Raw genomic sequence first — 22,696 nt, forward strand, 5'->3', positions numbered from 1 at the left:
TCTATATGAGAAGTATGGTACTTTTTTTATTTAAAAATTTATATTATCAATTATTATTACTTTACACATAAATCTATTCAATACCTTGCTGGTTGTAATAATCATTCATTATTATATATTATCATAGAGAAAATGATATATATTGATAGTGTAAATTTTTTTACATTGTCACTCCATTATACACAAATTGTATATAAATCTTTACAATATTAATATATACATATTATACTTATTATTATATGGTTGATGTACAACTGAAATAATGGTATGCTTTGAAGTAAAAAAAATATGAGACCATATATCAGTCATTAAGAATATAACCTCATCAAATATATCATATCAAGTCCATATTAACTAACAATAATGAAGCTTGAAAAAAATGAATTTTATGTTTTCGTACCTCTTTGTTTAAAATTTATCATATTTACTTAATTAAATTATTTAATATACAAAAAAATACTCATTTTATTTTATCCAGTTTAAACTTTTTGCTCACTCTAGCCCTATAAAATGACAAAATGTCAGGCACTCACATACATATATAAATATATACAATAAATAAATAAATAAATAAATATATATATATATATAATCAAGTTAGTTAATGAGTTAAATTATATATGATTTAATTTTGACTTATTATTTAAGAAACTTAATTTTTAACTCATTTAATTTACAAACTAAATTTATTGAGTTAAATAAGCATCCGTTTTTTCCTACTAAAGTCAAATTGATAGTTCATTTTCATCCCAACCTTTATCTACATTTAGAGGAGTCAAATGAAGATTTTTAAAGTTCTTTTTTTGGAAGTTTGTACAATTGTACTAAGATATTTCCTCACTTATTAGCATCCCTTGGAAAGTGTTGTTCTTTTCACGTTCTTCCGCACCTGTTGCATTCAGCTATTCATAATAATCTTCACTTTGTTCATGTTTTTTTGTTTTTATTGTATGCATCAAACTCAATAATGCACCACCTAAGGATCACAGTGTTGCTGGTCCCTGTGCCTTTGTTTTTACATTTCTCTATCTGTGTCACAAAGAAACCAACCAAAGAGCTATGATTCTCACTCAGCCACTGATTCTATCTTCTTCTTCTCCACCACCTCTATGCCTCAGGCACTTGTCATCAACCAACAGGTATGTTTTTCTTTCTTTAAGTTCAGAAATATTGTAAATTAAACTCATCTTCTCTGCTTACTTAATGGTTGTAAGAAAATGAAGTTGGGTTAAATACTTGATAGTGATATCTTTGCTGTCTTCAAGGTCATGCACTATTTTAAATTGTGGTTGGTGGGGTGTGAATTATTTTATCACTAAAAATTGTTTTCGAATTTGATGTGACCTGATATGGTTTAATGCGGTTGTGTTACGGCCCGATACCGCATCATTATGTTGGTGTCATTCTGCAATTTCAGTGAGATGCGGTTGCGGCAATCAACGTAACCGTAACCGCAATATTGCGATCACATCAAGTGATACGGTTTGTAATTTGAACCACTATGGTCATGTTTGGCTGAATCCGATTAGTCCACAACCTTTGGTGTGAAGATTCTGAATTATTTATGCCTAAAAAGTGAATGGCCATAAGTGTTAGAGGTCTATTTGTGAGTTGATATTTAGAAATAAATGAAGGGAAGGAAAAGACTTGGGAGTCACAAAATATACTTGTGAAATACCTTTGAAGTTTGAAGTCTTCTCTTTTCGTCTAAAACTCAACTCGCAAACATACCAATATCCAATTCATTTGGTAAGATAAGGACTAGAATCACCAGTGTTGTGACTTAGGTAGCGTTTAGACATTGTTGCATCAACCCATTGGAACTGCACTTTGGTTTACCCTTTTAGTTTGTTCAAATTTTAAACTCATTGTTTGTTCTATAGATAAAATACACCAAGCATATAATAAAACTTATATGTTTCATTGGTTATGACGAGTCTATCAATTGGTTAATCTCTCCATCCAATGGAAATTCCATGCATTTTATGCAAATGGAATGGATTTCTTCCTTAGCCTTTTTTTGATAATCAAGATAGGTTCAGCTCAGGTTATCTTGAATCAATTTAGTACCTCATATGTATAACCTTTTGTTACAAAACTAATATATACTCAACTAAATAAATGAAATATCAAGTAGGTAACAACAAAAGATAGAGAGCTTTTAGAAATGAAAAACCAGTTTGAGATATGCTATGACACAAGCTTTCTTCATACTAGTTTTTGCTGCTAGATTGCTGCAAATAGAACTTGATGCTTCAAAGATCCTATAATGTACATCCAAGCATTACTGGCTCTGTAATATAGAATTGGGCCTTCCAGATTTCAAAGTACACGGTTGTTTGGATATTTAAATTATGTATGGTTTGCATGGGATGGATGGATATCTTTTACAAAGGTTATAGTTTTGGGTATTAAATTATGTATGGTTTGACAATGGTATGCATCTTAAAGTATTTCTCTCAAAATTCTTAACATATACATGATTTTCAACATGCTGTGATAAGAATAGTTATTTTAAACTTATTTTTTGCTGGACTTGGTGCTATATGAAACTGTCATGATACACAGGTGGTTTATGCCCTGCCACCTAAGAAGGATCAGTTCGTTGGCGTTACGTGCACATGATCTTGATGCAGACAATGAGGGTGAGTTGCACAAGCCCATAAGAAAACAAATGTGGAGTTTCTCTGTTCAATTTTTATCAAAAAGACTATTTATGCTGCTTTATTATATCCTATGATACATCAAGACTCAAATGTAATATTAAGTTTGTCTAAGGAATAATGTTCTTGCTTGTAATATAAAATCCAATAAATACTTAAATGGACCATTGAGTTACATGGATAATGGTGTGTTTTTCGTCTTTCTTTGTTGCTCCATTAAGAGGCAAGATTTCAATTTCATGTAATTGTGAACATTTGAGATTTTAATCATTTGTCATATGTGCAAATTTGTCCTGATAGAGCCCTTCTCTTGTATGGTTTGCATCCTACGTATTCTTCCTTAATAGAATCAGAGATAGAAAGAAAAGGGAGAGAGAATCTTAGAAAGATAAGTGAAAAAATTAGAATCTTATTTCTCAACTGAATCAGTTACATGAGTTAGTTTATATACAACTCAATTTGTAATGACAGTTGGATTCTTAACATAATTGATTACCTACTTGCTGACCTGGCAGCAGGAATAGCTAAGTTATACAGAATGTATGCTATCATAGGTAAAACATTAGTAATAAATAGCCATTGCATTTGGTTTGACAAGTTTACTGGTTCTTATGTGATCATTTCTAGTTTGTTGGTCTACTGTTATAAGAAATATTCTCTTCCTCCTTATTCTTGTGTTTAAGATATTGTAATGGGTCTTCCACTTCAATTTTTTAAAGAGAATTGATAGGATCATGTGCTAGGATTAGAAATGAGTGCATTAGGGAGAAAATTGGAATAGCTCCTTTTGTACAAAAGATGATTTCATCGCACCTTAGGTGGTTTGAACATGTGTGGAGGAAACTGTTAGAAGTCTCAATAAAGAGAGTAGATCAAATGGGAGCACATCTGCTGTCCCACAAGTTGTGCCACTACATGTGCCACTAGTCTCTCATTGGTTGAAAAAATATATTGAAGTTAAAAAATAAATAACTAATTATTTTCTAGACCAATCACAGTTGATGGCACATGCAGTGACACAACTTATGGGACAGCAGATGTGTACCCAGATCAAATAGATGATCAAATAGAGGTTAGTCCAATTTCTAGAGGAAGAGAGCGAACAACAAAAACATAGGCGGAACAATTAAGAAAGATTTAGAGATCAATGTTTTATCAACGAGCATGATTTATGATAGAATGTCGTTTGATCCATGTTGCTGATCTCACATAGTGGATTAAGGCTTGGTTGTTGTATTCATAGGATGATGTCTTAATTTTTTGGAATTTGCATCTTGTATTTCCATTTCTTTCTTTCAACAATTGTTCCATCCAGTCCTTGCAGCAATGGCCCCATTGTGTGCTATGCAAGGATTTCTTTGAAGATATGCATAGTTGTGGCTTTTTGCTTATTTCTTAGGAGATTTACACATGTTGCTCTTTCTAGTAAATAGCTTAAAATTGGCTTTTTGTGACTCTCATCTGTTAAACTATCTTAGCTTCTTATGAGAGAAAGGATAACACTGCTTCTGCATTTATCCAGACTGGGCTTGTGGATACACAACACATTCAGAAACTTCACTGAACTTCAAATGCTCATTAATGCAGTTTCTGTCAAGATTAGGAAACTTGGTTTCCTGTATATCATTGATTTAAAATATTGTGTAGATCTTTGTTCCTCAGTTTAACAGATTTGTTTATGGCAAAATGTTATAGATTTCTACGTTTCTACTTCATATTTACTTTTTCAATTTTTTTTAAAATATTATTTTTGATTGAAGACAATATGTAGAGGGTGAACTTGGCGCCACTAAGTGATAAGGCTGTGTACATCTACCTCCCAGGCGCCACTAAGTGAGAGCGAGCACTGGGCTGCCCATTTTTTTAAGGGAATTTGTATTGCCAAACTGTAGCGTTCTTTTCTTTTGGTAGGAATTGAACTGTGCTGTATTAATTGTATGATAGTTGCCTCTTTTTTGTCATTCTTATAGTTGTCTATGGCATATGCTTTCTACTTTCATTTTGAAGTAATTTTAAATGGAGGGATTTAATCTACTGTTCAAAACTAAAAGGCTAAAACTAAAATGTGGATTGTTTTTAATGGACACCTTATAGGTAGATGGGACACTGATTCTCACAAGTCAGAAGATAAGTCAAATTACAGTACTCCTATGCATAAAGAAAACTCGGGCTACAATTTCATTTGGGTAGAGAAAGATAATAGTAATTCTCAGGTAAGCATTCTATGAGAAACCATGGCAAATGTATTTTATTAAGTATATATATGTTGACATCATCCTCTTATCTGATGAAATGTATTCTGTACTCTTCCTTCCCTTCATGATGGGATCTATACTTTTTCTGAAAGTTCTTTTTTCAAGCATGCACTTAAAAGTTGTATGTAAGGCCTTGCACTTGTACATAAATTTAATTACTTCATATTTTGTTTTTGTTTTTGTTTTTCCCATTTTCCAAGAGTTGATGATCAATATTGAGTAAAAGAAATTGTAGTAATCTTGGCTAACAATCACTGTCTGTATATTTTCCTGTTACAAATATTCCAACTTTTAGCATTTGTTTAACACAAGTATGAAGTTAAGGAAATCGTTTGTGGGGATTATCATTTTAATTTGATGCATGATGAGCACAATATCTGCAACGAGGAAAAATGCCAACCACAATTTGCATGTTATTTGAAGAAAATTGATACTTGAATTACAAGGGTGTTGGAAACAAGTCTTATTGCATGTAGAAACTTCGTAGTTGTAGTATAAAGATGGCTTGAATACTTTGATAACAATGAATATGAGATGATGATAAATATTAAATGTTATTTAAGCGTTAGAGCAAAAATTACATGCAAAGTTTGAAGACATTTAGTGCAGATAGCAATACAGGAATACATGATTTGTTAGAAGTAAATTAAAACCACTCTTGAGCCTTCTTTTAATAGCTTAAGCTTTTATCTGAATTGGGTGTTGATATCAAACCACTCTTGAGTCTTCTTCTAAAAACTTAGAAGGTCTTCTTCTAATAGTTTGGTCCTCTGCTCCCTAATTATCATCATTAAAATTAGATTTAAATACGTTTTTAGTCATGGTAAAGTAGATTCGTTTTGTTTTTAGTCCCTAGAAATAAAAAAAATGTTGAGTTCTCGCAACCAAATTTATTTCGATTTTCGTCACTGCCATTAGCTAAAATTTGTTAAGTGCTGACATGACATCTCTATAATACCACATGTCATCTATGTGTCATGAGTTAGAAGTCTTTTAAAACACTTTTAAGTTTTCTATTTCAAAAACTGATGTTAGTGGAAGAGTTAGAAATCTTTGAAAAGAAAACACTCATCTTTAGGCCATCTGTGCAGCTTTGAATATAATTTCATCTTATTTATTTAACATATTCAATAGCCATATTGTGACTATGCTTCTTCTTAGTTCTCAACGAGGTCTTCTAACTGTTATCTAAATGAAGTACATTTGACTAATTAATGGAAAAAATATTATATAAAATTGTAGTTCATGAAGCAATGTTCTTTTCAGATTCCTTGCTTATATGATTTTTGTTAATACATCAATTAATTTAGAATCAGTCTCTTGGATTGACAAATTTATTACTAGAGTTTGGCTTGTAAGGCTTAGCAGTATCTATAGTGTTGGCTAAATATCTCAATGCACATGATATATGCTTGCAGGGTTCACAGGTTAAAAGCATGATACTATATCTGTCCTTGTATTTCATACAGAGAGTGACACATCAGAAATTTTTCGATCAGATTATAATAGTCCTCCAAGCAATTCTTCCACGTGTGCTCCAGATTCTTAGTGCCACAAGCTTGCCTCTTGCTTGTGTTTCTAACACTTTGAATCAACCTAGGCCTGTTCACCTAGATGTGTCCTTGCCTTCTTTTCATGATATTAGTTCGAGTTTAGCAAAGGTTTTGTACTTATTCAACATTCAGCTTGAGAGAAATGTTGCAATGTAAGTTAAATCTCTAATCACTTGGTCATTTATTTTCCGCAGTACAGCCAATGTGTGCTTGATGTTATACAACCAATCCTAAGCTTGGATAAAAAGTGAAGGTTGTGTTTGACACTCGACAACCAACACAAATCTATACCATGGTTTATTTTGTACAAGTTAGTGAAAAACTCTTTACCTCCTCACTGGACTAAAACCTTCTAAATTGCAGTAGTTTTTCGCCTTTTGGTTTTATATCTGTATCAGATGATAATTTATTCATTGGTATAGCATCAATGTGTTGATAATTTGATATGACAAGGCCATGGGGTAAAATTTTAATTTATTTTCACACGAGCAAATTTTCTTTGTGAAAACATGTTTTTTCTAGAATATAGGGTCTTCTAGTCTTACGGTGTTTGTTTTCTTGGATGATTTGGCGTAGACATTTTGGTTTATTATTTGAGACATGAGTTTGCTTAGAAGCTGCCAAAAAAGGTTTAAGCTTTAAGGAATTCAGACCCTTTTGACGAAGTCTTCAGGAGTTAAGTCCTTGCCATCCTCATTAATAGTTAATTAAATTGAACTGAGCACAATATTTGGTGGACTTGTGCTTTGTCTATGCTTCACCCCCTGATGTTTCTTGCGTGAAGGGGTGTGTTAGAGATAAAAACCATTCTTGGGCTTCCATAGGTCAGCTTCAGCTTTTAAGGGTGTGTTTGGGAGTACCATTTTGGAGGGGGAGGGAAGGAAAGGGAGGGTTTAGGAGAGGGATTCCCTTGTTTGGGAGTTTAGTGGAACAGAGGGGAGGGTTTTGAAGGATTTTTCAAACCCCCTCAAACCCTCCAAATGCCAAAATACCTAGTTCTCCCAAATTGGGGTGTTTTGGAAGAAAATAAGACAAATTACCTAACTACCCTTATTAATATTATTCTATAACATATAATACATAACATATTATTGATTTTTTAAAGGAGTAAGAGGGATAAAATAGTATTTTTGTATTATATTAACCCTCCATCCTCTCCTATCTAAATTCCACACTCCCAAACAAGGGAGGGGTTTAGTTGGATTTGTCCTCCTTTCTCCTTCCTTTCCTCCCCCCTCTTTACCCTCTCATCCCTCTCCTTTCCTTTCCCTCCTAACTCCCAAACAAAGCCTAAGAGAATTGGTCTTCAACAAAGAGGCTTTTGAGAAATGTAAGAGTCTGCTGAAGCATGCCTCTTATATGGGGATTTAGCATACGTGGTTAGAGAGGAAGTCAAAAGTTTCCAGGATCACTATATTTTTCGCTATGCGCTGTTGATTTAGCTGACATTTTTTTTCTGTTTTTTTTTTGGTAAAATGTGAAATTGACTGTCTCCATTCATAGAATAGAGCCAATAGATATTGTTCGTTTAATGAATTATTTCCGGATACCAGAAACTTAGGATATACATACATGCTGTCTTAACGAATCTTATGGATTCTTTCAGATTCTTTGCGGTTCTCCTTGTAGCATGCTTCTCATTTGTTCTAATTGGCGGTCTGCTGTTCTTCAAGATCAGGTATTCGTACATAAATTTTCTACGAAAATGTCAATCTGTTAGTCAATTTTTTTGTGGTTTTTGCACTGTAAATGGCATTATGTACACTTTTAACCACCTAGACCCTGGCAGTTAAAAGTGTGATCCTAATATTCCTAAACTGGTTGATATTTAATCGTCCAGGGGTAATGAACAATCTTTGGAGGACTGTGTCTGGGAAGCCTGGGCATGTCTTATTTCATCATCTACTCATTTAAAAGTATGTTGGTTTTTTTCGTGGATTTCATAATTTGGTTTTCTGTTGACTATTTTCATGTTTCATATAAGCATTTTCTGCTACTAAAGAGCTGATTTTTGTACTCAGCAACACTCACGCATTGAGCGTGTTATTGGCTTTATTCTTGCAATATGGGGAATATTGTTTTACTCACGCCTCCTAAGTACTATGACTGAACAAGTTAGGGTAAGATCTGAAGCAATTAGCATTCATTACGGAATATTTTATGTGCATGCCAATAATTATTTGTCTTCAAGACAGAATAATATGCAAAAACTCAGAGACGGGGCCCAACTGCAAGTTCTGGAGAATGATCATATTGTTATTTGTGGGATGAGTAGTCATTTGCCTTTTATACTAAATCAGCTAAATAAGTATCATGGATCTTCTGTCCGCTTAGGTTCAGCCACAGTTAGGTAAGTGATCCAGATAAGGTAGTTGTGTTGCCCCGAATTTGTGATACGATCCGTGGACTTCGTAATATGTTTTATTCCCATTCCTGTGCAGGAAGCAGAAAATCGTTCTTATGTCTGATCTTCCAAGAAAACAGATCGATAGAATAGCTGACAATATTGTTAAAGAATTGAATCACATTGATATCATTTCGAAGAGGTAAGGTGCAGAAAAGTGTCATCCTTTTTGTCTGCAAATAATATTATTGAAAGAGATCGCTGTGAACAAATAATATAATTGACAAATGTTATATGAAGTCTACAAAGGACAGGATCATCTTTCTAGTATTATCTTTAAAATTTCAGTCAAATAAACAAAAAATATTTAAATCTAGCGGCCTCTTGTATGTATTAATGTTTTTGTGCAAGTGTATAAGCATTAGAGATTTATTAGCGGTTTTCAATTGCTTGTTTTTTGGGGTAACATGGTGCAGAAGGTTTTATGGCTTATGCTGTTTGAAGATATCTGGTTTCTTTTGTTGGAACTTAGTGCAAGACATTTCTTATGTAAAAAATCTTTTCCGTTCCCTGTTATTTGGGATAGAAGTTTTCTCCCTTTTTCTTTGCTTCTCTTTGGTCATTGTCTAACACTTACTTTCAACGGGTGGTATTGTCATATTGTGATATGAAGGAAGGCTCGAAAACTTTATCGCTTTTATTCTTCGTTCCTTTTCCATTTCGATTGTACCTTGTTTCTCATAGGAATGATTTTAAAAAAAATCAATCATGGCTCCTCTAAGATGATCTTGTCTGTAAAGTGAACAAGTAAAGGTGTATCCACCCTTAAATCTCTTAGTGATTTAAGATAATGCTGGACTTTAGATTAAATCAAGGTTATAGACATCCTTACTTGCTCACTTTACAAATAAACTTGATTTACTAGAGTCTTTTTTCCTTTTTTATGTTTATTTTATTCTTCCCTGTCTTTAATAAAGAAATTGTAAGCTTGTTAGTTTTATAGGCCCTAAGCAATTTTTGAAATTTGAAGATAAAGAATGAAATAACATTGATTGCATTTATATTACTTACTTCAAACTTATTTTTTTTCATATCCCAGACTTAAATTTCCGCCTTTACAGTTGCAGCCTTAGTTTAACAAAATCATTTGAAAGAGCAGCAGCCAACAAGGCACATGCAATAATTATACTGTCATCAAAAGGGGAACGGTAAGAGAGTTCGTCTACTTAAATTGTTAATGCTTAAGGTGGTGGTTCTAGTTCATGTTCAAATTTAACTTCAACTTACTTTCCCTCCTTTTGTGAATCCATATATATTTCTTCCTCCAAATCCTCATGTAGTTGTCATTTTCTGAATTTCACTTCAACAATGTTTATTGATTGTATATCCTCAATATCTTAGGTATGAAGTTGACACAGATGCATTTCTTTCTGTTTTAGCTCTTCAACCAATTCCAAACATGCATTCTGTCCCTATTATAGCCGAGGTATGTTACTTACAAATAGCTTTTTATGAAACCAATCACAAGTAGCTTTATATGAAACAAAAGACTGAAGTTGTATATTTCTTATTTAATAAATGCAGGTTTCAAATTCCAATACAAGTGAGCTCTTAAAGTCAATCTCAGGACTAAAAGTAGAGCCGATAGAAAATGTTGCATCCAAATTATTTGTTCAATGCTCTCGGCAGAAGGGCCTTATAAAGATCTACAGACACTTGCTAAATTATCGAAGTACTGCATTTTTACTCTTAACACCCTCCTTGTTAGTGTTGGTATTTTTGCCATATTTTTTATTTTCTGTAGTTGTGTTTTGTTTATGGTTTATTCTCTGTTTCAGAATAAATTTCTGATAAGTTTAAATTCCTTTTGATAATTTGTGAACTGAACTATCCAATTATCGAATTGCCCATTCTAAGTGTCCTTATTTGTATAAGTTTAGTTGCTATTAATGTAAATTGAGAGAAATTAAAGTTCCCTCTTCAGCCTTGTTTTTTTGGTATGACCTTAGATTGTGGCATTGGTTTTCATATTTAAAGCACAAATACACCATTTTGGCTCCCGGCATAGCTACCATATTATGGATTGAGTTTTATTTTCTTAATTTTTCAGTTATATATACCTACACACAGTGTCCATGTCCTAGAAGTTTTAAAATTTATGACCCTAAATTTGTGGCAGTGTCTGTACTTCATACGTTTCATTGCCTAGTTTAGTTGGTGGTACACCAATGTAGACAAGGATATTATTGTCCCTAAATTTGAAAAGTAGTTTTATTTCTTACAATTGTTTCTCTTCACCTTCATTTTGTGTTTACAACCTCTTTGTTTGTGGGATAAGACTGTATATGTCTATCATCCTCAGACCTCATTTAGTGGGAGTTTTGTGCACTAGGCCGCCCTTTTTACCTTCATTTTATGTTTATTCCTGATGTCTGTTTTTCATTACTTCGTTTTCCTGCAGAAAATGTATTTAATCTTTGCAGCTTGCCTAGTCTAGAAGGAATGACTTACAAGGAAATAAGACATGGATTTCAAGAGGTAATTGTTGTCTTCAAATATGATTTCTGTTTGAAACTCCCATTTTGTGCTTTGTCAATACTCTACTTTAATTAATATTACTTTAGGTGGTCGTCGCTGGTCTGTACCGGAGTGGGAGAATAAACTTCCACCCTAATGATGATGAAATTCTGCAGCAAACTGATAAAGTATGTGGACTAACACAACTGAATCTGCTTCATATTCATATTATTTGTATACATTTTTATCTTGAATGTTATGGAAGGGCCAAGTCTAAATGGTTGACTGGCCCAGCAAGTAATAGTTTTGTACCAGCTCTTCTCAGGTGATGTATTGAGTCACATACGAACAAAATTACTATACAAAATGTTAGATATTTGTTGGTATTAAACTGAATTCGTATTTTGAAGTTTGGTATCTGATAGTGTCATATTTTATTTTGAGATTCATATACTGTAATTAATATTGAGATAAGTAAAAGATGTGATAAATATGAAAATGTGAGTGAGATATACAAATCGTTACAGAGATTTCTTTTAAACAGAAAACTAGAATGTCATATAGAAGGTGAAAGGAGTAGTTGCTTGTCAAGCAAGCTCTTGCGTTATATATATATTTGTGTTATAAAGGATAGAGAATGAGAGGGGAGAAAATGACACACATGTATAACAGGGTTTAGCACACATGGCTTCAAAAAGAGTTTGTTTTTATTGATATAAAAAGGTTTACCTGGCTCTAAAATCTATAGCATGTGTAAAGCAAGTCCCTAAATAATAACAACCGTAAGACTTAAACAAAATACCACTGATCTAGATGATCGTACTTCGTAAGCCAACCTATGGTGCATGTCTGTACTAGGGTCTTAATCTTATCATGTGGTTGCCTGAAAAGCAAAATAGTGTGTCTCGTTCAAGTACTAAAGCTGAATATAGAAGTTTTGTCTCATGTCTGGCTGAACTTATGTGGGTAAAATCTCTTCTCTATGAGCTACATTATTCCTTCTCCGCTCCATTCATACTTTATGAAAATCCGAGCACTTTTCCTTGGCTCATAATCCTATTTTTAACTTTCAAACTAAGCACAGTGAATTGGACGTATTCTTTGTGCAAGAGCATGTCATTGACAAGACTCTTAAGTTCCTCAGGTGCATGCTCAGGAACAAGCAGCCAATGTTTTCACCAAGCCATTCTCTTCACTTAAGTTTGAAGCAATGAAATTTGGTGTTTGAAAAATCATTATGTGGTCAATCACCCCGGGTTTGAGGGGGTATATTAGAGTCACACTAAGTGTACTGGGTTCATTAGTGAGTTACATTGTATGAGCCTCTGCTGGCTCAGCAGAGGCAGTTAGACTTGTTAGTTATGAGGTTACTTAACAGCAGTAATTAGAATCTACAGGCACTGGTATATATAACCAATGCCTCACATTGTATTCATAATGTGAAAATCATTGAAGTTCTCAGTTTCAGATTCATTGTTTTCTCTTCATCATTCTCTATCTCAGTTTATAGTTTCTACACTTAAATTCCAGTTGATTTCAATTGTCATCTTCATTATGGTTTTTGCAATGCCAGAACTGAACTAATTTGGATTCTGTTTCTATGAAATCAGTCAATCATTTAGGTTTAGTTAAAAACTATTGATAACACTGGTATCAATAGGAACACGAAAATAGAGTAGAATTGCAAAGGAAAAGCCCCTACCCAGAATCTACTTGATTCTGCTAGGGTTCTATAGAATTTTATTAGAAGAAGATGGATTACAAATGATAGAATTCACACCTAAGGATCCCACGACCCTTCCCACACTGATTCCTCAATCAGTTTTAACTAAAAACTAGCCTAACCTCCTTTCCCGCCTAATGTGCTATTTAAAGGCACAAATCCTAACTAACTATAACTGCCACAAGGGTATAGCAGTAATTCTGCTATCCCTGAACCCAAACACCCCTCTTACCTCTCCTATACACATTTCTAATGATGGGCTTTGGCCTATCATTATCTTTATTACCTTAAAAGAAATACTCTTGAATGATGGTTGCCCTTTCCCAAGTGCAGTCATGTTCAGACAAGTTCTTCTATTTGATCAAAACTTCAATCTGATCCTGAGCATCCTTCCTGCTATCCCTGACCTCTTCAGGAGTGGCTTGTAGCTCCCATTCTTCATTTAGCATGGGTGGCAGAGCCTGAGGTTGTTGATGAGGCTTTAGTGCTTGCTTCATGAGGGATATATGGAACACAGGGTGAATTCTAGCTTGGCTAGGCAGGGCCAATTTATAAGCCACTGGTCCTATCTTCTCAAGCACTTGATAAGGGCCATAATACCTTGGAGCTAGTTTGGCACATGGTCTCTTGGCCAAAGATTTCAGTTTGTAAGGTTGCAATTTAAGATACACCCAATCTCCCACCTCAAAGGCCAACTCTCTTCTATGTTTATTTGCTTGTTGTTTCATCAAATTCTGAGATTTTGCCAAGTTATCCCTCAATTCTGCCAGTACACTATCTCTGTTAGCAATCATAGTGTTAACTTCCTCTACCTTAGAAGGTATATCCCCTGCTTTGAGTAATGTAGGAGGATCTCTCCCATACAAGGCTCTGAAAGGGGTCATTCCTGTCGAATTATTGTAGTTGGAATTAAATCAAAACTCAGCCCAATGCAACCATTCAAGCCACTGTTTAGGTTTAGGACCCACAAAGCACCTAAGGTAAGTCTCCAAGCACCTATTAGCCACTTCAGTTTGCCCATCAGTTTGGGGATGATATGAAGTGCTAAACTTCAATTGAGTGCCTGCCATCTTGAATAACTCTTTCCAAAAGTGACTCAAAAATAAAGGATCCCTGTCAGATATTATGGAAGTACGGAAGCCATGCAATTTCACCACTTCTTTTACAAACAAGGTAGCCACATCCTTTGTTGAATAAGGATGCCCTAAAGGGAAAAAATGGGCATACTTAGTTAACCTGTCTATGACCACGAAGATAGTGTCCTTACCCCTTATCCTAGGTAATCCTCCAATGAAATCTATAGAGATTCCACACATCTTGAGGTATAGGTAGAGGTTGCAGTAAGCCTGCTGGAGCCAATGTAGAATACTTATTTCTTTGACAGATTTCACAACTTTCCACAAATCTTCTGATGTCTGCTTTCATACCATCCCAAAATAAGAAGCTAGCTACTCTTTTATAGGTCCTAAAGTGGCCAGAATGGCCACCCATAGGAGTGTCATGACATTCTGCAAGAATGATGGGAATTATGTTGGATGTTTTTGGCAAAACCAACCTTCCCTTGTAATATAGCACACCCTTCTTCAACTTATAATCTGGATGTGAGTCAGGGGAAATGACTAATTCCTGCATGATTCCCTTCCATTTGGAATCCTGCTGTAATTCATCATTCCAAATCTCCCTTTCTGCATTTGAGACCAGGGATAGGGAAGAATAGATTTGCTTCCTAGAAAGAGCATCAGCAATTGAGTTCTCCTACCTGGTTTATACTGAATTTCAAAGTCCAAACCCACCAATTTCACTGCCCATTTGAACTGTTCTTCTGAAAATAACCTCTGATCAGTTAGGAATTTTAGACTTTTCTGATCTGTCTTGATTATGAAATGCCTCCCCATTAGGTAATGCTTCCATTTCTGGATGGCTTGGACTAAGGCCATGAGCTCTATCTCATAAACTGATTTGTGTTGAGCCCTCCCAGATAATCCTTGACTCCAAAAGGCCAAGGGCCTTCCTTCCTGCATTAGAACTGCTCCTAGACCTTTACTGGATGCATCAGTTTCCACTACAAATCCTTTATTAAAATCAGGGACTGCTTGCATAGGGAGGTTCACCATAGCAGCCTTTAAGGCCTCAAAAGCAGAGGTGGCCTCCCCTGACCACTGGAAGGCATTCTTCTTTAGCAACTCAGTAAGTGGCTTAGCCAACTTCCCATAGTTCTTCACAAATTTCCTGTAGTAACTAGTTAAGCCTAGGAATCCTCTCAAGCCCTTGATGTTTGAGGGTTGAGGCCAGGATTGCATAGCCTCCACCTTAGTTAAGTCTGCTGAAACCCCACCTTCTGATATGATGTGGCCTAAATATTCAATGCTGGTTTGGCCAAAGCTACATTTCTTCAAGTTGGCTCTGAGTGAATGATCCAGTAAGGTGACCAATACTGCCTGCAAATGGAGAGTGTGAGAAGCCAAGTCAGGGCTATAGACTAAAATGTCATCAAAGAATACCAGAGTGAACTATCTTAAGTAGGGCTTCAAGATGTCATTCATGAGAGCTTGAAAGGTAGATGGGGCATTGGTCAAGCCAAAGGGCATAACAAGGAACTCATAGTGGCCTTCATGTGTCCTAAAGGCTGTCTTCTCCACATCTTCTTCCCTCATCCTTATTTGATGATACCCTGCCTTCAAATCCAGCTTGGAAAATATTCTAGCATCCCCCAACTCATCCAGCAATTCTTCAACTATAGGAATAGGGAATTTGTTGGGAATGGTAATCTTGTTTAGAGCCCTATAATCTACACAGAATCTCCACCCTCCATCCTTCTTTTTGACCAAGATTACAGGGCTCGAATAGGGACTTATGCTGTGCCAAATGACACCACCCTCTAACATTTCTGCTACCAACCTCTCTATCTCAGATTTCTGATAGTAAGGGCACTTATAGGACCTTATATTGGGTATATCAGCATGATCCTTCAAATAGATAGCATGATCATGTGTCCTAGAAGGAGGAAGCCCCTGAGGATCTAGGAATACCTCTTGGTATTGCTGCAACAAATCAATCAAGGCCCCTGGAATCTCCTGTTCTGGTCCTGGCTGCAGGGGAGGTTCAGAATGCAACAACAGACCCTGCCCTTCTTGTAGCAGTACCTGCATAAGGGCTCCATAGGATACTTCTGTTCTGGTTAAGGTTGGATCCCCTATCAAGGTGATTAGAGCCCCTTCCTTCTTCACAGTTAGGGTCATTTTACCAAAGTCAGCCCTCACCTCTCCCAAGCTTGCCAACCACTCCAATCCCAACACAACATCCACACCCTTCAACCCAAACAAATAGAAATCCTGGACCACCTTCCAGTCCTGCAAAACTAATTCAAGCCCTGAGCACTTGCCAACACAACTGATCTGATGCCCATCTCCTACCTCCACAGTGTAAGGCCTAGTCTTCTCCACCTTTAGATTAAGATCCCCCACCAACTTCTTAGAAATGAAATTATGGGAGGCCCCACAATCAATCATAACCACCACTGGATTGTTGCTGATTGTGCCTCTTACCTTCCAGGACTTGGTAGAAGTGAGCTCCTTCATAGAGCATAGGGACAGTTGCAAAGAATCCAGATCTTCCCCTCTGCTCTCCAGGGTTGCCTCTTCATTATACTCCTCTTCTTCAGCCAAAACGATCATACTCAGTTGCTTATTTCTACACACATGCTCCCTGGAATATGGTTCATCACACCTGAAGCATAAGCCCTTTTCTCTCTTCTCTTTCATCTCAGTACTAGAGAGCCTTCTGAATTCCCCTCTCCCCTTAGCACCATCACCATCTTGAGAAGCCTTATGAGGACCCACTGTACTACCCACAGAAGAACTCTCCCTCCTACTACTAGTGGAGGATGTAGGATCTAAGGAGGTTACCTTGCCATAAGAACCCCCTCTGAAAGGCCCTACAAATCTAGTATAGGACAGATTAGGTTTCTTTGTTACCACCATATTCTTTTGTTCAATAAGAATAGCCTTCCTAATTATCTCATGCAAGGTGGATATTTCATATACTCTCACTTCTACCCTTACGTCTTCTCTTAATCCATTAAGGAAAACCTCCCTTACGAATTCTTGGTTAACCCCCTTGAGAGCCCCTGCATACCTCTCAAATTCTTCAACATAAGCTTCCACCGTGCCTTCTTGCTTCAAGGATAGGAGCAATTCAAAGGGATTCTGCACCATAGAGGGTTGAAACCTCCTTACCACCGCCAATTTGAACCCCTCCCACGTAGGAGAAGGGTTACACCCTTCCCACCCTTGGAACCAGCTTAGAGCCTTCCCTTCTAGGGCAACCATCGTGGCTTGCATCTTTTCCTCCTCTGTCACAGATCTGAGTGTGAAATACCTCTCCACCTTTTGCACCCATCCAAAAGCATCATCCCCCAAGAAAATTGGAATCTCCAATTTAGGCCAACGATCCAACCCGTGTTGATCCCTTATACTTTCCACCTCTTCGTCATTCTCACTTCCTTCCCCCAACGAATTCCCTTTTCTTTCAATCCCTAATTTGGCAGCAATAGCAGCTAGCAAATCCTCGGTTTTCTGCATTCGTGCCTCATTTAACTCCAATCTGAGACGAATTTCTTCCCTTTCTCTTCGTGCATCATCACGATCTTGAAATCCACTATCACCTTCTTTAGCCATACTTCTTGTTGACACCATAAACTCCAATTCAGCGGCAGCGGTGGCAGTGTTCCCACTCCTCAGGCACCAAGAAAGGTGCTCTGATACCAGTGATAACACTGGTATCAATAGGAACACGAAAATAGAGTAGAATTGCAAAGGAAAAGCCCCTACCCAGAATCTACTTGATTCTGCTAGGGTTCTATAGAATTTTATTAGAAGAAGATGGATTACAAATGATAGAATTCACACCTAAGGATCCCACGACCCTTCCCACACTGATTCCTCAATCAGTTTTAACTAAAAACTAGCCTAACCTCCTTTCCCGCCTAATGTGCTATTTAAAGGCACAAATCCTAACTAACTATAACTGCCACAAGGGTATAGCAGTAATTCTGCTATCCCTGAACCCAAACACCCCTCTTACCTCTCCTATACACATTTCTAATGATGGGCTTTGGCCTATCAACTATTCTTTCTGATATCGTCCGACTTTCCTTGTTTAGGTATTATTCATTGGATCCCTTCAGAATACTAAAAGTCCACATGTCAAATACCCAAATTTGAAAGGAAATGGAGTTCAGAATCAGGAAGTTCATAAAAAGGAATCGAGTAAAATAAGACTGGCTAATACTGTGAAGCGTTCAAACAGATCAGGTTCCAAGGTAAAACTTATATATTTGCATACATGTTTTGAATGAGTGTATATGAATGTACTTATGGAAATTTTAAGCTTTATTGGTGATAATTATGTAGGCATCAGATGGGAATGTAGGACCGAAAGAATGCATTCTTTTACTTGGGTGGCGACCTGATGTTGTAGAAATGATTGAAGAGTATGATAACTATCTTGGTCCGGGAAGTGTTTTGGTATGTTCTTATATATGTTCATGAACTCATGGTGTAGAAGCACTATCTTGATTAGCTCGTACAAATTGTTCTTTCACCAAAAACCAACACAGAAAGTTGAAGGATTTTAATGAAAAACTGATAGTTGATTCTAGTATACTGAACATACCCATGTAGTGTGTTTATGTAATGGAACTACAAAATGGTGATCTTTAGAGCATTGTAACCCTCCATGCAATCTAAGAGAATTTAATTATCAATTTCTGTATGGGAAAAGCAAAAAAATACAATATTCTGATAGTTTCATGATCAGAAAATGAGTTTTTGACCAACAACAGGGGCAAAATGTAGCATAGTTATGCAGTAGCTATGGCAACCCCAATAATTAAATGTGAAGTTTCACATGTTTTCTATTTCTTTCGAAAAGCATAATAATTTCTTTAACTTGGCCCTCCGAGATAAAGTATTATTCTGCTCAATCTCGTTGTTAAAAATCTTCTACCTATACCCTGGTCGTCATGCTTATTTTCATTGTACCATCAATGTCCACACTTATGATTCCAATATTCTATAATTCACTATGTTGTCAAAGTGATACTTCTCTTTTGTGGAGTTAGAAGTCATTTTTAGTTTATTATATGGGCATTAACATTTCCCTACCAATTACCAAGTATTTGTTGTTTAATCTGGATGGCCTTAAATTTAGATCAACAGAAAGTTCTTGTTGTTGCAGATTGTTAAGGTTTTGTGATAGTGCATATAAGTCTGGTATTTTATTTTTCCTGGCTCTTATGCATTAGCTTTAAGTTCTTCATCATTTTCTCTGCATAAACTATTTGCAGGAAATCTTATCAGACGCATCATTAGATGACAGGGTTAGGGCAAGCAACATAATTGGTCATAAAAAACTCAACAATCTCCGAGTTTCTCATAGGGTATTGTCTTGTGTAGTCAATTACTGTATTTAAATTTCTGTATACTATACTCCTGCTGTTGATAAAATTATTTTACATTTTAAAATTCTGTAGATTGGAAATCCTTTGGATTACGACACGTTAAAGGAAACCATTTTGAATATCCATGGTTCTTTGAAGAATGAAGATATTCCTTTGTCAATTGCTGTCATATCTGACAGAAAATGGCTTCTTGGAGGTAAGCATGTGTACTAGTTTTTTTCCGGGTTAGAGTGGCCTTTTATTGACTGTTCTTTTTTGCAGATCCATCTAAGGCAGACAAGCATTCTGCTTATTCTCTCTTACTTGCAGAAAATCTCTGCACTAAATTTGGAGTTAAGGTGATACCTTATTCGAATATTATTCGTATGTGTAGAGAGAAAATCATTGTTGATTAAGTTGGGCATATTTTGTAGGTGCAAAATCTAGTTGCAGAGATTGTTGATTCAAATTTGGGGAAACAAGTAATGCATTAGTTTTTACAAGTTGGTTTAATTTTATATTGCAATATTTTCTGGTGGTGCTAATCATATAGAAAGTGATGCAGATTACTAAAATCAAGCCATCACTTACATACATTGCAACAGAGGAACTAATGAGCCTTGTAACAGCTCAAGGTCACAAATTGTTCTACTCTCATATCTTTAATTAGTGTGGTTTATTACCTATGTCAATGTTGAAAAAGTTATTTTCTGTACTTGAAAAATAGTGACAGAGAACAATGAACTGAATGAGGTGTGGAAAGATGTATTAAATGCAGAGGGTGATGAAATATATGTGAAGGTAATATATACTTTTCTTTTTTTGATTAACTCATTCTGCAAAATTGCATACTAAGGTTAATGTATGTGAAGGTATTATTCCAGAATAAGAATGACAGTCGCGTCAGTCTTCATGTTCTTCCTTTCCTTTAAGTGTTCCATTCCATACAAAACTTTATGGTTACTTTATCACTCTCCATCAGTAACATGCATTATTTAAAACTGTGGACCACATCACATGATGCAGCCGCAATATTGTGGTTGTCATAACCATATCACACCTCAATTACGGTGTGACATGAAATCACAATGATATAGCCGCATCGGACTGCAATGAATTGCATCAGGCTGCATCAAGCCACATTGAATTCAAAAAAATCACATTGCAACGACCGTAATCCGCTTCGCAGCGGTTACAATGACCGGAATATAGTAATAATATCCATAAACACAATCACAACTACAATTTAAAACCCTGGTAACATGTATGTATCCTATGAAATGAGTGTGTAGTAAACTTTTTTGTCTAGGGCTAATTATAAATTGTCCCCCTTATATGCCATAAATGTTAATGTTGTGTATAGTTATTGTGGACCGCTTCACGTGATCTGACTGCAATATTACGGTTGTAGTGACCGCTGCAACCGCATCACACCACAATTGCAGAGTGATACTGAATCAAAATAATGCGGTCGCATTGGGCCACAATACAACTACATTGGACCGCATTTAGGCTGCATCAGGCGGCAACGCAACCGCATTTGGCCGCATCGATTTCAAAAATATTTTTTTACTCACAAATAATTTACACTGCAATAGCTGAAATTTGTATCACAACTGCCACAATAGTAGTAATTGCAAACACGACCACAACTACAATTTAAAATATTGGTTGTGTATATCTCATTTAAGTTAGAGTATGTGTTAAACTGTACCATAACAATGCCCCAATAACCATTCTATTGTAATATATATACTTGTAGCAGTAGTGTTAATGCAATTGACTCACATTTGTTTGTTATTACAGGATATTAGCCTTTACATGAGAGAAGGAGAAAATCCATCCTTTTCTGAGCTCTATGAGAGAGCACATTTACGGAGAGAAGTAGCCATAGGTTATGTGAAACACAACAAGAAGGTATGGTGCCTTTGAAATTAATGTCGATTCGTCTAGTTTAACATGTTACCGAACTCCACTAAGTCAAAGCCTAGCCTCGTGCACCGGGTCTGTCCTTACCGATACTTTTCCCATTTGCAGATAATCAACCCAGCTCCCAAGTCAGAACCTCTCTCTCTTGAATTGACTGACTCATTAATAGTTATATCTGAGCTTGAAGGAGAACAACCTATCATTTTGTAAAGCTTTAATGCAATGTTAGCTTCCTTTTTGGTTTTGTTTTTGGTAATGGTAGAGAGGCATTGTTGTTGACATCTAATATATAAGAATCTCAGTTGAGCAAACCCCAAGTAGTAATAGTGGAAGAGAAATTCTTCCAAGAGTAAATATATATCAGATTATTTCTCCTAAAATTCTTGCTAACATCAATTTGATCGTACAAAGATGATGAACGGAAAGTAGTTCTTTACAGTGTAAAATAAGTATCAATTTATTGACCAAATTGATGTCTGAAGATAGATTAAGAGACTCAAATAATGTTCCTTTTAAATGTTGTCTGTAATCTTTGAGGGCCAATGTAGCTATGGAGCTTGAGGAGTTATATAATGAATTATTACATTTAGAATACAATTTTAATGAAGTATCTTCACTCAAATAAAAAACAATTATTTTGACATGTATGTATTTTCTTGTAGTCCACTATAATAGAGTACAACATTTGTTTAACATCATATGTTCGGGAAGCGAACATATTATCTTTCTACAGCATATCCTTCAAAAGTGTAAGTAACGATGTAAAACTTTTATCAGTCGATCTATTAACAGATTTTAACTTATACAATTTTGACGTAGTTTTCAATCTTGTCAAAACAACTATTATATAATGGTTTCTCAACATCATTTATCAACTACTCAAACATATCAGGACAATCCTAAATATCCTCTTCGACTATATTTGTTATTTCTCCAAAACAGTTGTCCTCATATGTATTTGCGTTGATATCATTTGTAAATATCTTATCATTGCAAGCATCTTTTGTTTCCTTATCTCGTCTCATCATGTCTTGTCCAATATGTGTACTCTAATCGGTTCATAACACACTAAAATGAATTTTTAACTTGGTTGGACTAACTCAACTTATATAACAACATTTTAAACAATGACATACAATTCTATTAGGATTTTCAATATGTTCAATTGCAAACCTAATAAATGATTTCACTTTATCCTCATATTCATTCGTCGGCTAATTAATGTTCGTCCATTTTTGATTTATAGAGATAGTCTTGTCCCATAAAAACAAGA

At 35.6% G+C, this 22,696-nt stretch overlaps 1 protein-coding gene across 2 annotated transcripts; it reads left to right on the forward strand.

The window, feature by feature from the left end:
- On the forward strand, positions 918–21,901 carry LOC109352406 (putative ion channel POLLUX-like 2). Of its 2 annotated transcripts, none has more exons than XM_019594387.1 (24): positions 918–1,139; positions 2,569–2,645; positions 4,758–4,876; positions 6,337–6,623; positions 8,078–8,149; positions 8,312–8,387; positions 8,499–8,591; positions 8,667–8,821; positions 8,913–9,017; positions 9,937–10,023; positions 10,217–10,301; positions 10,400–10,547; positions 11,277–11,353; positions 11,440–11,520; positions 18,217–18,375; positions 18,467–18,580; positions 19,402–19,494; positions 19,588–19,711; positions 19,777–19,853; positions 19,929–19,976; positions 20,060–20,129; positions 20,222–20,295; positions 21,301–21,411; positions 21,532–21,901. In XM_019594387.1, the coding sequence occupies exons 1-24, from the start codon at positions 1,060–1,062 to the stop codon at positions 21,631–21,633; spliced, it is 2,514 nt and encodes an 837-aa protein (XP_019449932.1). In that variant the 5' UTR covers positions 918–1,059; the 3' UTR covers positions 21,634–21,901. The 2 variants fall into 2 exon arrangements, with proteins under 2 accessions (XP_019449932.1, XP_019449931.1); XM_019594386.1 differs by having other exon boundaries at positions 919–1,139; positions 8,493–8,591.

The sequence above is a fragment of the Lupinus angustifolius genome, chromosome LG07 (genome assembly GCF_001865875.1).
Source record: "Lupinus angustifolius cultivar Tanjil chromosome LG07, LupAngTanjil_v1.0, whole genome shotgun sequence".
In the NCBI taxonomy this organism is placed as follows: domain Eukaryota; kingdom Viridiplantae; phylum Streptophyta; class Magnoliopsida; order Fabales; family Fabaceae; genus Lupinus; species Lupinus angustifolius.